At 40.5% G+C, this 12,550-nt stretch overlaps 2 protein-coding genes and 2 long non-coding RNA genes across 7 annotated transcripts in view; all 4 read left to right on the top strand.

Annotated features, from left to right (window-relative positions):
• Positions 1 to 1,693: 1,693 nt before the first annotated feature.
• On the top strand, positions 1,694 to 2,097 carry LOC118495611. The gene is made up of 2 exons (XR_004898096.1): positions 1,694 to 1,986; positions 2,035 to 2,097. It is a non-coding gene; the product is annotated as an uncharacterized LOC118495611 (long non-coding RNA).
• A 656-nt stretch (positions 2,098 to 2,753) lies between these two features.
• tmem177 (transmembrane protein 177) lies at positions 2,754 to 6,480 on the top strand. Of its 3 annotated transcripts, none has more exons than XM_031281742.2 (3): positions 2,754 to 2,851; positions 3,789 to 4,048; positions 5,347 to 6,480. In XM_031281742.2, exons 2-3 carry the CDS (start codon positions 3,848 to 3,850, stop codon positions 6,073 to 6,075), a joined length of 930 nt encoding a protein of 309 aa, XP_031137602.1. In that variant the 5' UTR covers positions 2,754 to 2,851; positions 3,789 to 3,847; the 3' UTR covers positions 6,076 to 6,480. The 3 variants fall into 3 exon arrangements, with proteins under 3 accessions (XP_031137602.1, XP_031137604.1, XP_031137603.1); XM_031281744.2 differs by having other exon boundaries at positions 2,788 to 2,857; XM_031281743.2 differs by lacking the exon at positions 2,754 to 2,851 and adding an exon at positions 2,857 to 2,964.
• Positions 6,481 to 6,544: 64 nt separating this feature from the next.
• Positions 6,545 to 7,386, top strand: LOC118495612. The gene is made up of 2 exons (XR_004898098.1): positions 6,545 to 6,999; positions 7,296 to 7,386. It is a non-coding gene; the product is annotated as an uncharacterized LOC118495612 (long non-coding RNA).
• A 2,736-nt stretch (positions 7,387 to 10,122) lies between these two features.
• ptpn4a (protein tyrosine phosphatase non-receptor type 4a) overlaps positions 10,123 to 12,550 on the top strand; it is an 84,805-nt gene continuing 82,377 nt past the window's right edge. For both annotated transcript variants that reach the window (XR_004898020.1, XM_031281681.2), the window contains exon 1: positions 10,123 to 10,651. The gene's annotated coding sequence lies outside the window, so the exon portion shown is untranslated. The remainder of the gene's footprint in view (positions 10,652 to 12,550) is intronic.

Below are 12,550 nucleotides of genomic sequence, written 5' to 3' on the forward strand. Positions count from 1 at the left end.
ATTAACAGATGTGTACCCACTCTGTCGTTCTCTGGGAAATGTTTTCATGCTAATCGAATGTGTTTGTAGCTTGAAAGACGCTAGCGCGGACCGCTGATTAGCTTACAACGCTAGTATTCGGGGCACAGGGAAAGTCAAAACAAATCACTAATTATACCACTGAAAAGGCTCCAAATATCACCACACTTCAACGGTAACATAATGAGGGTCCCTACATGTTAACTGAAGCATTGAGAACTTTGTAAGTGTACAGACAAGACAAGCTCTGTGAAAGGGCTACGAGAGAGAGAGAGAGAGAGCTATGCTTCAACAGAGCCTCGTACTTTGGGAAACTGGTGGTGTCCCTGCGGACATCGTGAAGCTATGGCCACCGAACAGGAGTGTCTGTGTTGCACGGAGTGGGACCTGTTGCGTTGCAACACCCAAGAGACACAGTGTTTTGTACAGTCTGAAGATTTCCCCTCTCTTATAAACAGGGCTGTACTTGAAACTTGTTTCCCATGTCCCGAAAATAAATTGGGGACGGCGACCCAGACTGGAGGGACCAGATGGACAGTTATCCACTGAGTAAGTACACTAGGAAAGTTATGCAGAGTGCGATTATTTCAGATATATTGAGCAAATTGCTTTTGATTTTAGTTTGCATCGTCAGTTGTAAGTCATGACTGGTTTTCAAGACGGCGGTGGTATGTAAACATGAACGCGAGTGTCTTTATAATGTATCTTTTCAATAAACTGTACACTTACAAAGTTCTCAATGCTTCGTTTAACATTTAGGGACCCTCATTATGCTACCGTTGAAGTTTGGTGATATTTTGAGCCTTTTCAGTGGTATAAATAGTGATTTGTTTTGACTTTCCCTGTGCCCCGAATACTAGCGTTGTAAGCTAATCAGTGGTCCGCGCTAGCGTCTTTCAAGCTACAAACACATTTGATTAGCATGAAAACATTTCCCAGAGAACAACAGAGTGGGTACACATCTGTTAATAACCCCTAGGTTCGTTTTGCGTCGGAATTGTCCTGCAAACCATATGGTAGCAGCGAGTTACTCATTTAGAATTTACGTATTTGGCCACTTTGTTACTGTTTTTGTTTCTCTACCACACTGTTGAAGTGCCTTATTCTACATTTATATGCATAACTTTGAATGGATGCACTGAAAGTGTATACAAGTTAATTGAATAGACAAAAAAAGTGTTATCTTTGTTAAAGGTGCCCTGCCACACAAAACTGTTTTTACCTGTTATTTTTTTAAATATGTTAGGTCCATATGTGTTTGTGTTATGTCGTGAATGTGAAAATGAACTGCTACCTCCTCTGTCAGCTCTAGCCACTGAAAAGAAATAAGCGGAGAAACCAGGCCAATTACAAAAGCTGGTCAGTCTGACGTGGTGTTGCCTGAGCTCATTACTATTCATGAGCTCACCCAGTTGCATTGGGTAAAGGATGCTGATAGCCAGGCTCTCATTGGCTAGCTGTTAGCCAATCAGAGTCAAGCAGCTTAGCTCGTTGAATATTAATGAGAACTGGCACAGCTCGAGCTGAGTCTTCCTGCAGGCTTTCTATACCACACTAGAATGGCTTGAAACAAGGTAACCAAGGCATTTTTTCCACAAAAAATGTTACAGAGTCCATGATAGAACTTCAGACATTACCACAAAGTAATGAAATATGTGTGGCAGGGCACCTTTAAGTTTCCATCAGAGTGGTGGTGGTATACCTCACACACTAGTATTGAACAGTCAAGAGTTTTGATTGACTGTATTTTTTTCTCTGCTACACTGTTGGTGAGCCTTTATTTGTTACAGAAAAAATGCAATGCATAACCTTGACTGAATACACTTGTAAGTGTATAAAAGGGGGACATTTAATGTTATAGCCAACAACAATAGTTACCATCAGAGTGGTGGTACCTCACACACTGTAGTATTGAACAGTTAAGAGTTTTGATTAATTGTAGGCTATTGTTTCTCTGCCATGCTGTTGGTGTTCCAATTTGTTATAGAAACTACCATCATATGCATAAGAAAACAGTTTGTTATAAACAAAAACAATTAAACACGTTGTCTCTGAAAAAGAGTGAATTATAATACATGATTTTTTCTTGATTCTCTTTATTTACAGTGTGGTTAATCATGGTATGATTAGTAATTTGTTTTTGTACATGTTGCTGCCAACATATGATGCTTATGATGCTGCAGCACAGCATTTCCCAGCACAAGGAGAATTCAGGGTAAATAAGATCAGCTAAGTATCGAGACAGTTTACGCCAGAGTAATTTAGTATGAAGACATAACCAAATTAAATGCACAAGAGTTTCTCTTTGATTCCCACAAAATGTACAGGTTACATTCATGTTTTTTTGAGCTTTTGTAAATAGTGGTTGGTTGGGTAAAACCTATGAAGCATCTTAAAAGAAATCTCTTTGACTTTATTAGTCAGAAAAAAGCTTCTGTGGCAGAAGCCAGACCTTGTCCCAATATATACTGTATCTCCAACAAAATATGTGATAAAGAGGAGGGTGTACTAATGATGCCATGTTGAAAAAGTTGACGAATTATTTTGTTAATATCCTCACTGTGTGGGGAAAAGCAACTTCTACCAACATCAGTATCAAGTACATTACCTAAAACAGGGAGATTGCCATCAGCCCTAAAACCTCTAAAAAGTGCAATTACACCTGCGGGGATAGCATCGAGAACAATCGATAGGAGTTCGACGTTTATCATTATCCCACAGACTTTTCAATCTCGTGTCGTAAAACTGTCGTGCAACAACACCATGACCACAGCTAAATCGCTTTACGACCATGTCATCATGTCGGCTGTCCTTGTAAATAAGCGGAGAACGTGTGAGTGTTTGTTTCCTATGAAGAAGACAGTAAAGAGTTTTGTTTTCAGCCACTTTGTGTTTGCTTTTAGTGGGGACATTTCCAGTTACATACGGTTGCTTACCGTAGGTAATGTGTAGGAAATAAAATAACTAAAAGCTCAATGTGTCAGTTTCCAGCAGCAGTGCTGTTTTCTAATGTTTTAGCGACGTTATAGAATTATTGTCTCGCGTTGCCAGACCTTACAACACTGCATGTTTAGAGATAGTGATTGACCTGTCTTGCTAGGCTAACTTTAATTCGGCAGAGCTGAGAAAATGAGATATAATGTTAGCAGTATTTGACTCACAGACCCGATACTAATACGGTTGCTAACTTATTTTGTGTATGACTGTCGACGTCTTATATGTAATTTGGGCTTCAAACTCAAGCAGGAGATTCATTGGTCATTTCACTCAGCCTATAGAGTCAGATAAATTCAGAAAATGGTCGTGAAATGCGACAGAAAAAGACAACTATAAGGTTTACCATTATGTTGTGTTCCCACTTTGTGACTGTTGATATGAGGTTAAATTACTGCAGTTGACTTTATGTGTGCACTGGAACATACAGTGACATAATGCATTGGTTAAGCTATTATCTTCCCATGTTGTGTTAATGTCTTCTTCTTTAACCTTAAAAACATAATGACCAAGAACAGTCGTATACACCTGTTACCTGAGGCTAACTGAATATGGTCTGAATATGGTCTGTGATGATGCTATGGAGGCTATTCCTTCAACTGGGCACCACAGGTTCAAATCCCTGCCTGAAATGTCTATGAGAGACACTTAAACTCTACTTAACCACTTTGAAAAGGGAAGGGATTTTCTATTAGTGGCATATTTCGGTTGAGTTCCCTGCATAGCTTAAACCTGCAGGCCTGTTGGTGTACTCATAATGTCTGCCTCCTTCACAGATCCTACCTACTGATACTGCAGCACCCAACTGACACAGAATCATAAACGAAGAGGTGGCATGGCGTCTCGCTTCCTCAAGTATGCAGTGCTTCTTCAGAAGTACAGGACTCCGCTGATTATTGCGAGCTGTGGTGGGGTCTTTGCTGTCAACATGTTCCACCATGTCTTCCCTGAAGTGTCCTACCGTCAGCTCTATCAGGCCTGGTTCAAAGGAGAACCGGTCACGCTGTCTGAAAAGCTTGAGGATGTTTTCCAGCAGGTAGTATTTTGTTTTCCTATCTACCTTTAAGGTTGCATTGAATATATTTACTTTCGGATGGTACAGATGAGATTAAAGACCCAAAGACAGTACACCTAGTGTAGGAGCCACATATTGTATGTCGTTTATGGTCTCGTTTATGTTGTTTATTGATTATTATATTGTGCACTTATATTGTAGGTGGTGGGAGTTTTCATCACGGTTTGAGCGGAACTAATAACACATTTGTTTGCTTCACCTGTTCACCTGGTTTTTTAGGGCTTTGACAGAGAGGGAGTGAGCCTAGGAGCGAACACTTTCTGTTGACCGCCGCACTAACGCACTTATTTTGACTCACTAAAGTAACTTTACATTTGGTAACTGCAGTGCTAATTGTATTTTACGTGTGGAGGAATAAATCATTGCAATACGATCTCGAGCGCGTCACAGTGTGTTTATGTATCGCACTTTGTTGGACTGCTTACAGCCGCAACACCTAGAAATTCAGTAAACTATTTACACAGCACTATATTCTAGCAATAACAGTTATGTCAGGGTAATTTGCATTAAATGCATGCACAACATTTTTACAGAAGTTAAAGTAAGAAAGTAGTCAAAGAAAGAAGATACAGGCATTATAAAATGAATACATGACAGCACTCACAAGGCATAGATTCAATTCCCAAAATAATAAATTCATAGTTAAAGGAGAAGCAATACCATTAAATAGGGCTGGGACAATATATTCTTCTGTCCCGATTTGATTCTTTTTACGATAAATTGGTGCCGATTGGATTTGTATTTTCATTTATTGCGATGTTGCGAAGTATTGCGATTGCATAGTGTTGAGTATTGCGATTTTCTTTTTCTTTAACAAAAACAAAAGTTGAATAATACACTAGAGACAATGTAACATGAGACATTTCTAAAAACTAATTGTTCTCTAAGAAGAAGCACATCACATCAGTCAGTCAGTCAGTCTGACATTTACTTCATTAGTAAAGAAGTACATGTATTTTCAGCATTTTCTGCTTTCGCTCTGTTTTGCTGCAAACGGATATGATGTAGTTGCCATCAGCGGTACTGCATAAACCAAAAAATATATAGGTGAATTGTTGGTAAAAATAAATAAATAAAAAATATCGATTCTAGGGGAAGCAATCGATTTTAAAAATTGTCGGAAAAAAAATCAAGAAACATACGATTTTAGATATTTTCTCCCCCCACCCATACTATTAAAAGAGAGTATCACAACGTGCAGTGTAAAAGGTGACATAGCATACAAATGCCAATGATGTTGTTGTTGTTGTCATTTGTAGGTGTTGAAGGATTATGGTGTCAGCTCCCCCAAGAATTTCTCTGCCTTCGCTTCCTTTGGGTTCCATCCGGTTGGTGCTGGCGTCCCTTGGCTTTCAGGGGCCCAAATTGGCATCCCAGCAAACTTTAACAGCAAGTCCGATGATCCAAGCGGAATCACCAACCGCACAATTTTCATCAACGGCAAAGCGGTGGATTGGAGCAGTGAAACTGGCTCTGCGCTACAGGAGGCACTGGTGTTTTCCCTTGAGGCACAGAAGTTTGCCATAGCACGAGAAGTGGCCCGCTTGCAGTCCGGAGGACCTGTTATAAATGCTGCTGTTGCCCCGTTCTGCCTGGGTGGGGTTTGGGTGTACAGCGTGCTAATGAAGCAGTTGTTTGGGCTCCACGCTGGGCCTCCACTACTTCGCGGGGGCGTGAACATTCTGGCACTGGGGCTCGGCGCCGTGTCCTACTTCCTCACCTCGGATGCTGTCAGCCAGTGGATTGACTATAGCTCAGACCGGCGAGCGGCAGGAGTGTCCCGTGATTATGCCAAAGGAGGGGTGGAGTTTTACGATAAGATTTTGTCCAGAAACAAGACACTGCGCACCCTGATGGGGCAGAAGGGAGAGGAGATGTATGCTCCGAGTGGTAACTTGTTTCCTGCTCACCTCCTTAAGATGAAACACACACCATACACATCCAGGAGGGAAGGGATCCTCACTCTGCTGAGAGAGCAAAAAGCTTGAAAAGAATTCAGGGGGGGTGGATGAGGTGGGTGTTGAGAATTAAAGTGGATGTCATCTGAACCTATAATGATAAATGAAGTTGTGCTTATATTTATATAAACCGTTGAAAAATAGCAAAGTGCTTGAGCATTTTTGAGAACAAAATATGCCCCCGGGCAAAAGAATTAAAATATACAAACTAAATTATTTTTCATGGAAATATTTCATCCCATGTAGGCTGAATGTTATTTTGTACACCGTTTTAATGAATCCTGAAGGTTGAACGGTACAAATTACAAGACAAAGTCTTGTAAAGTCGTGGGGTGTCAAATATGTAGTGGCCAGCATGACTGGTGACTTATTTATCCAACAAAAGATGAGATTAAGGTGGTTACACGATGTACAAATAACCACTTTTAGACCTTGTTAAGAGCATGTGATGAAATATCAGTTGTTGAATAGACATGGGGGAACAGTCTCTGTCATGCAGAGTAAAGTGTGAGGGTTCTCTGGCTTTAGATATTACAATAAGAACCAGTTAGGAATCGTCAGTGTTGGAAAACACTCAGGTCGGTTCACCCATATTACAAAAAAAACTATTTCCTTGAATGCATTTTATTGGTATCTAGACATGCATAGTTTAGTTTAGTTTTATTTGCACAGGTTACTCTGGATTAGCCATAAACATTGGACCTTGATGGATTCTCCTGATTGATGGGCACACTGTTGCTTTTTTTTTTTTTTTCTTCCTTCTTCTATCTCAGAAGTTGAAACCCTTTATTATCGTCTCCCTGTTGAATCAGTTGATCGGTTCTCAAAATGGAAAGGAAAGCACCACAATACAGGATAAAGACAATGCAACACCAGGGAGGTTTGCGTTTGCAGATCTTCAGCATTGGTCCATATTTCCAAACCAACTCAAGGGTTTGCCCTTGATTTTCAAGTGTTTAGCCACTCAGCTGATTGCTTCTTTCCAACTGCCTGCAAATGAATGGCAGTTCATTCTTAGTTAGTTATGTTAGAGAATCTAAAGCATCCTTGTATCCTCTTCAGGTATGTTACAACCAATTGAAAGGCAGGTAACTCCATTATGGAGGAAAATATGTTGGATTGTTATGATGGAATGGATGGACTAGCGCTTATACTATCTGTACTATTCATTAAGATTAAGACAAACTTTATTGTTCCAGATTCATGTTTTGGTGTGTAAATATGGAAGCAATGAACTCCCTACAATGCAGTTGTATGCACCATCCATTGGGCATACTTAAAGTAGACCTCATGATGTGGAACTGGGTAATGGAGTATTTTTCCCAATGCTTTGATTAAAAAGATCCCTTTCCCTGTGCTCTTTATCCCTAAAGCCGTCTATTTGGCCTCATGAATAACGTCTAATTGTGTCCACTATAATGAACAGCAGCATTCTTGTATCCTTCTCAGGTCAGGTCTCATATAACCTTTAAGTAAAGTTAGTGGTAGTGGTGGCCTAAAGGTTAGAGATGCGAGCTTGTGACCGTCGGTTCAATCCCCAGACCGACAGGATAAAAATCTGGGTGGGGAAAGTGAAAAAGCAGCGCTTGTCCTTATTACCACCACTGAGGTGCCCTTGAGCAAGGCCCTTAACCTCCAGTGGCTCCAGTGGAGCTGCTCAGTGGCCAGCAGATCAGACTGTAGTGGTACTGGGCAGCTTCCAGATATGAATGTGTGCAACTGTGCGAATGTGATCAGGGTGTTCCTGCAAATGAGAGGCTGCCTCTCAGTGAACTGCCCCTGAATAAATAAAGGTTAAATAAATAAAATAAAGTAACATTCTGTGCATCACACATCATTTGCATGACCCTAACTAATTTGTTTAGCGATAATAATCTTAATATGTATCTTATTGTGGCTCAGAACTCATCATATAGCACCCGAGTTCTCTTAGGTCGTCTGTCTGCATATTAACAAGGTTCAGATATGGCGTTTTAATTACAGTTTCCGATCTTGTACCCTGTGGACTGAACTAAATATAGAAGCGTAATTTAAATCCTTTGATTTAGCTGAAATTCACACGATGTGGTTTAAACATGATATACAGCAATATAAAGTATCAATAGTGTGTTCTCTAGTGCAACATAGTGGACACAGGAAATGGTGCACAATTTGAAATATGTAATTTCCAACGCTATGCCCTATATGGAGGGAATTTAGTCTAAATATTGCGTGCAGTGTTTGACGGTCATAGAAATACACGGCCGCATCGACTGGGAGCCGCCGGCACCCCCTGACGTGCGAGAAGTGCGAGGGCCCGTTCATCGCTGCTTGCAGCTTTCATTAATAGTGTTGTAGATAGACACACACAGACTTTTTACATCATTGTCCCTAGGGAGACCATGTGGAATCCACTGTTTTTCTTCAATGGGTCAAGAGATTTCAAATTAGATGGCACATGTTCTGATAAAATCTGGACCAAAAAAAAAAGCATGCAGATGGCAGACCTGGTGAAGTAAAGGGAGGGACAGTTCTTAATCAGGACAGCTTGGGTTCAGTGTTCTCTGACAGAAAGTCAGAGGGCCCTTGAGCAAGATGCAGAATTTGTTCCAGATCCATGATTATGCAGCAGATTGTGGGCTTTGACACCCTACACCTTATCAAGAAATGCTTTCCCCAATATGTGAACTAAATGTTTTTGTACCAAGATAATCCCCTTATTATCGGTACATACTACTACTCCATCATTTCCCCGACTACAAAGTGGCTTTTGAAATATACTTATCAACAACACTGGGCTTATTGTCTTGTTCTCACCACTCCGCTTCATCTGCTTACTTCATTTTATGCCAAACAGAGTGTACAATGGTCCATTGTTAGTTGCATTGTAGGCTGTTTCTTTTTTAAGCCACTTGAGGTCAGTACAGCCCACATTACCGCTCTCACCATTTGTTACAATCGTTCTTTCACGGTGTCTTATGAATGACAGGGCTACAGATTAATTTGGTCTGAATGGGCAGGCTTGCATATAAAGTGAATGGGAACAAGAAAAAATAGTTTTGAAAGTCACACAATGATATTCTTTCTGAAATTAAGACTCCTGTGGGAAATGGCTCTTTTCAAAATGAAATTCAAGTTAAAAATAAATTCCAATTGCGATAAAATCCAAATGTGTGTGTGTGTGTGTGTGTGTGTGTGTGTGTGTGTGTGTGTGTGTGTGTGTGTGTGCATGTGTGTGCGTTGATGTAAATTACAATATCCCTCTGCAAACACTGTAGAAAAGAAAGTTTGAGGAAGTATTTATGTGTATATCCTATTCTGGTGGCCTTTAAAAAAATTATTCTATATTATTTTATTTGTATGAGTGCATTATATTGTTATCCAAATGGTTTGAGCTATACTCAAAAGTAAAGCATTCAATTATATTAAAGTGTTTTGCAATACATAATACCAGAATATATGCAAACTGCATTGTCAATACAGCACCTTATTTTCTATTAATCAGATGGTAGGTCGCCTACTGTAGGCTATGCACTAGCAAATAACTGCCTACAGCTATGGTAATATGTAATTCTTTTATTTTGATTTTTTTTACAGTATGTCAAATCGAAATAATTGAAACATTCTGCAATGTATTAAACATATTCCACATGTGCTGTTACATTATTCACTATATACGCATACATTTTCAAGTCCATATTAAGATAGGTAACAAATAATTTTTTTTTTATTTTTATTTTTTACAACTTTCTAATACATTCAAATATAGTATCTGTCGGCTCTTGATATCAGTGATGCACATGTTTTGGCAGCATCATTTGATTGACACCAATAAAGAACAGTGTGCTATTTGTAAGGGTTAATGCAGCTAAGTGTGGGTATTTTTAAGCAATAGCTCACGACAGGCCGTGGTATGTTGTGATTATATCAAGGGGCGTTGTTCGGCCCCGAGCATAGACTGTTAGAAGTCAATGGCCCCGACGCGAAGCAAGATTATTTTGGAGCAGTTGGGTGCACTCATAAACAAACAGCGCGCCTCCCGCTCCCTGGCCCCGCCCCTGTGCGCTCGGTTTGCGCCATTACGTCAAGCTATGCTGATAGCTGCTATGCTGCAAGGCAGGCAGGCAAAGCAGCTGCAGAGACCGGGGAACGCTGACAACAACGGATAGGCTCATGTTAGAAAAGTCAGAAACGCATAATTTGCCTATTTTGTGATTTGATGTCCAAAGATTTTCACTTGTAACCTTTTCGCTTATCACATTTTCCTTATTTTTACGCATGCGTGGGAATATATTTTTCGTTCTCTCGACCTGAAATGACTGCTAGTCGCCGTGTCTAGCCAATGGTTACTGCGGGGGCTCCTGTCTTGTGGATTATCCGTCGTCGCCGAGCCAGTCGCATGGTCGAGCCCGGAGGAGGCCCTGCTCTGCTGGATGGATGTGTGTGAAGCAGCGCCGGACTCCCAAGTACTGATGAAGACAATGATAATGATGATGCTCGGGTTTCATCGGCAGCGGGTAAACTGATCTTGGATGTTTGGGCTATATCGGCCCTACACAAAACATTTTCTCATACGGCAAACATTATATTCCTTAAAAACTGGACGCCCCTGGAGCAGTTTATGACGGTAAGAAAGACACTCACTCACAGGCCACCAGTTTTTACAGCCAGCTGACGTTAGCTAGCTAGCTTAGCGCTGTCACTTTTATCCAAGTTGCTCCTCGCACAGCTAAAAGGCTAAAATTGCAAATATAACATTGGGATAACGCTTCTCCAAATGGCCTGTTTTGTTATTACACTAGTGTCTGTTTGACTGGGACCTCACAAAAAGAAATAGAAAGCCGTAATACACATTTTATTCCATAACCTCAATAGTTGTGTAGCTTGCTTGTTAGCTAGCTGCTTCTCAGCCCATTCAATGTCCTGCAGCTTACTTTACGTAGCTGCCAAACAGTCGCTAATCCAATGTGCGCATTGTTGGTTTGCATTTCAAGGTTTATTGAATTAATGAAACTTTGTTGGGCCGTGCTCAAATCGGCATTTATAATTGAGTTAAATAGGCCGTAAATAGCTCATTCATTATACAGTGCACACAATAAGCCCTTTAATGACAGAGACTAGTTGGCGTTCAATGGAACAAGTGCGGCGTCAGTTGTGTTACGGATGTGGCTTTAAAGATGACATTCCTATATCATATGTAATAGCCATTAATTAGAGATTATTGAGTGATTTGCTTTGCCGTATGTGTTTGACTGAGCAGCTAATGTGTTTCTTTTATCATACAGCATCAGCGGTTAATAGCTAGCTAGCGAATACAGACCCCTCAAATAGAATGCATGTAGGTTTTTTCATTCATTGTAAATTATTGAAAAGGACCCATGTCTGCTGACCGAAAAGCTGTTAACTGTGTGGTGTTAAGTAATAGATGTGATGTGAGTGTTTGCTGTGATGAGGCGTCCTCCTTTTCTTTCGATGACGTAATCCTCCATCGTCCATGCCACATCTTTTGGGTCGCCGTCGGTTCCTCTGCTGCCTGCTGCTTGACAGTCTGCTGCCGCTGCTGAGATCATATGGACCCTGCTCTGTCGTGTTTGTCTAGCCTCTATCTCTCCCTCCTTGGCTCTTTCTTGCCGTGTTCTCTATCTAAAGAGTCTTAGCTTAGAGTCACATTTGGTTCTGAATGGGATCTCAGTTAGGGGCAGCATAGACGAATTGTGAATGAAATCCAGTAGCTGAGTTCAGTGTTCCAAGTGTCCCAGGGTCCTCAGGGATCTGTGAAGGGGGCACCAGAAACCCCCACACCCTCAACCCACATGATATACTGTATAGCCTATATCCTATGTAATTTTAATGATTTATTTTTTTTTGATCTGTAAGATTAGACAGTGGCAATTGCTTTGACAATAGCTTTTCCACAGTATCCATTTCTGAAGGAATCCATACAAACAAAAGCCTTAGCAGATGGGGGTCCAAAAAAAATGGGTGTCTTTGACCTATTTTGGTATTAACCTGAATATGTTTGGGACTCCTTGTCTGAGGCTGATGTTGCTGAACTACATATCTTGGGAATTAGGCCTGAATGTTACACTTTTTTTTATTTATTTAGGACACCGTTCTAGGCTGTTGATTGCCACCATATTCTATATTAAAGCTGTGGTAGTAAGTATTATTTTGCAACAGAGGATTTTTAGCTTAGCCAGTGTAAAGATGAGAGTTAGGCATCCAGGTTTCTTTAAAGTCACAATCCCACATATTCCATATCTGATAGCTGAAACGTACAGTATGATTGGAGGCTGTGCAGTGTGTGGGCACTTAAACATGACTAAATAAGGCTGAGCAAAGGTTATTTTCATGTATTTTGTTACGTGCAGTCTAACCATTTTTATTTACTAATATAAACTCATAAATGGTGTGCTGAGGAGAATCCTGGATTGAACTACATTTCTTTGCTTTTGCTCTCCCCAAACCCGAAGAAGCCTTGATTTTAAGAGTGAATGGACTCAGCTGGTGAGGAATAAACTGCCTG

Source organism: Sander lucioperca, chromosome 8 (assembly GCF_008315115.2).
Source record: "Sander lucioperca isolate FBNREF2018 chromosome 8, SLUC_FBN_1.2, whole genome shotgun sequence".
Lineage (NCBI taxonomy): Eukaryota > Metazoa > Chordata > Actinopteri > Perciformes > Percidae > Sander > Sander lucioperca.

Bases quoted from the DNA above. Each gene is read 5' to 3' on its own strand.
- tmem177 (XM_031281742.2), top strand. From the start codon at position 3,848: ATGGCGTCTCGCTTCCTCAAGTATGCAGTGCTTCTTCAGAAGTACAGG. The intron at 4,049-5,346 runs GTAGTATTTTGT...TGTCATTTGTAG, and splicing joins TTGAGGATGTTTTCCAGCAG to GTGTTGAAGGATTATGGTGT.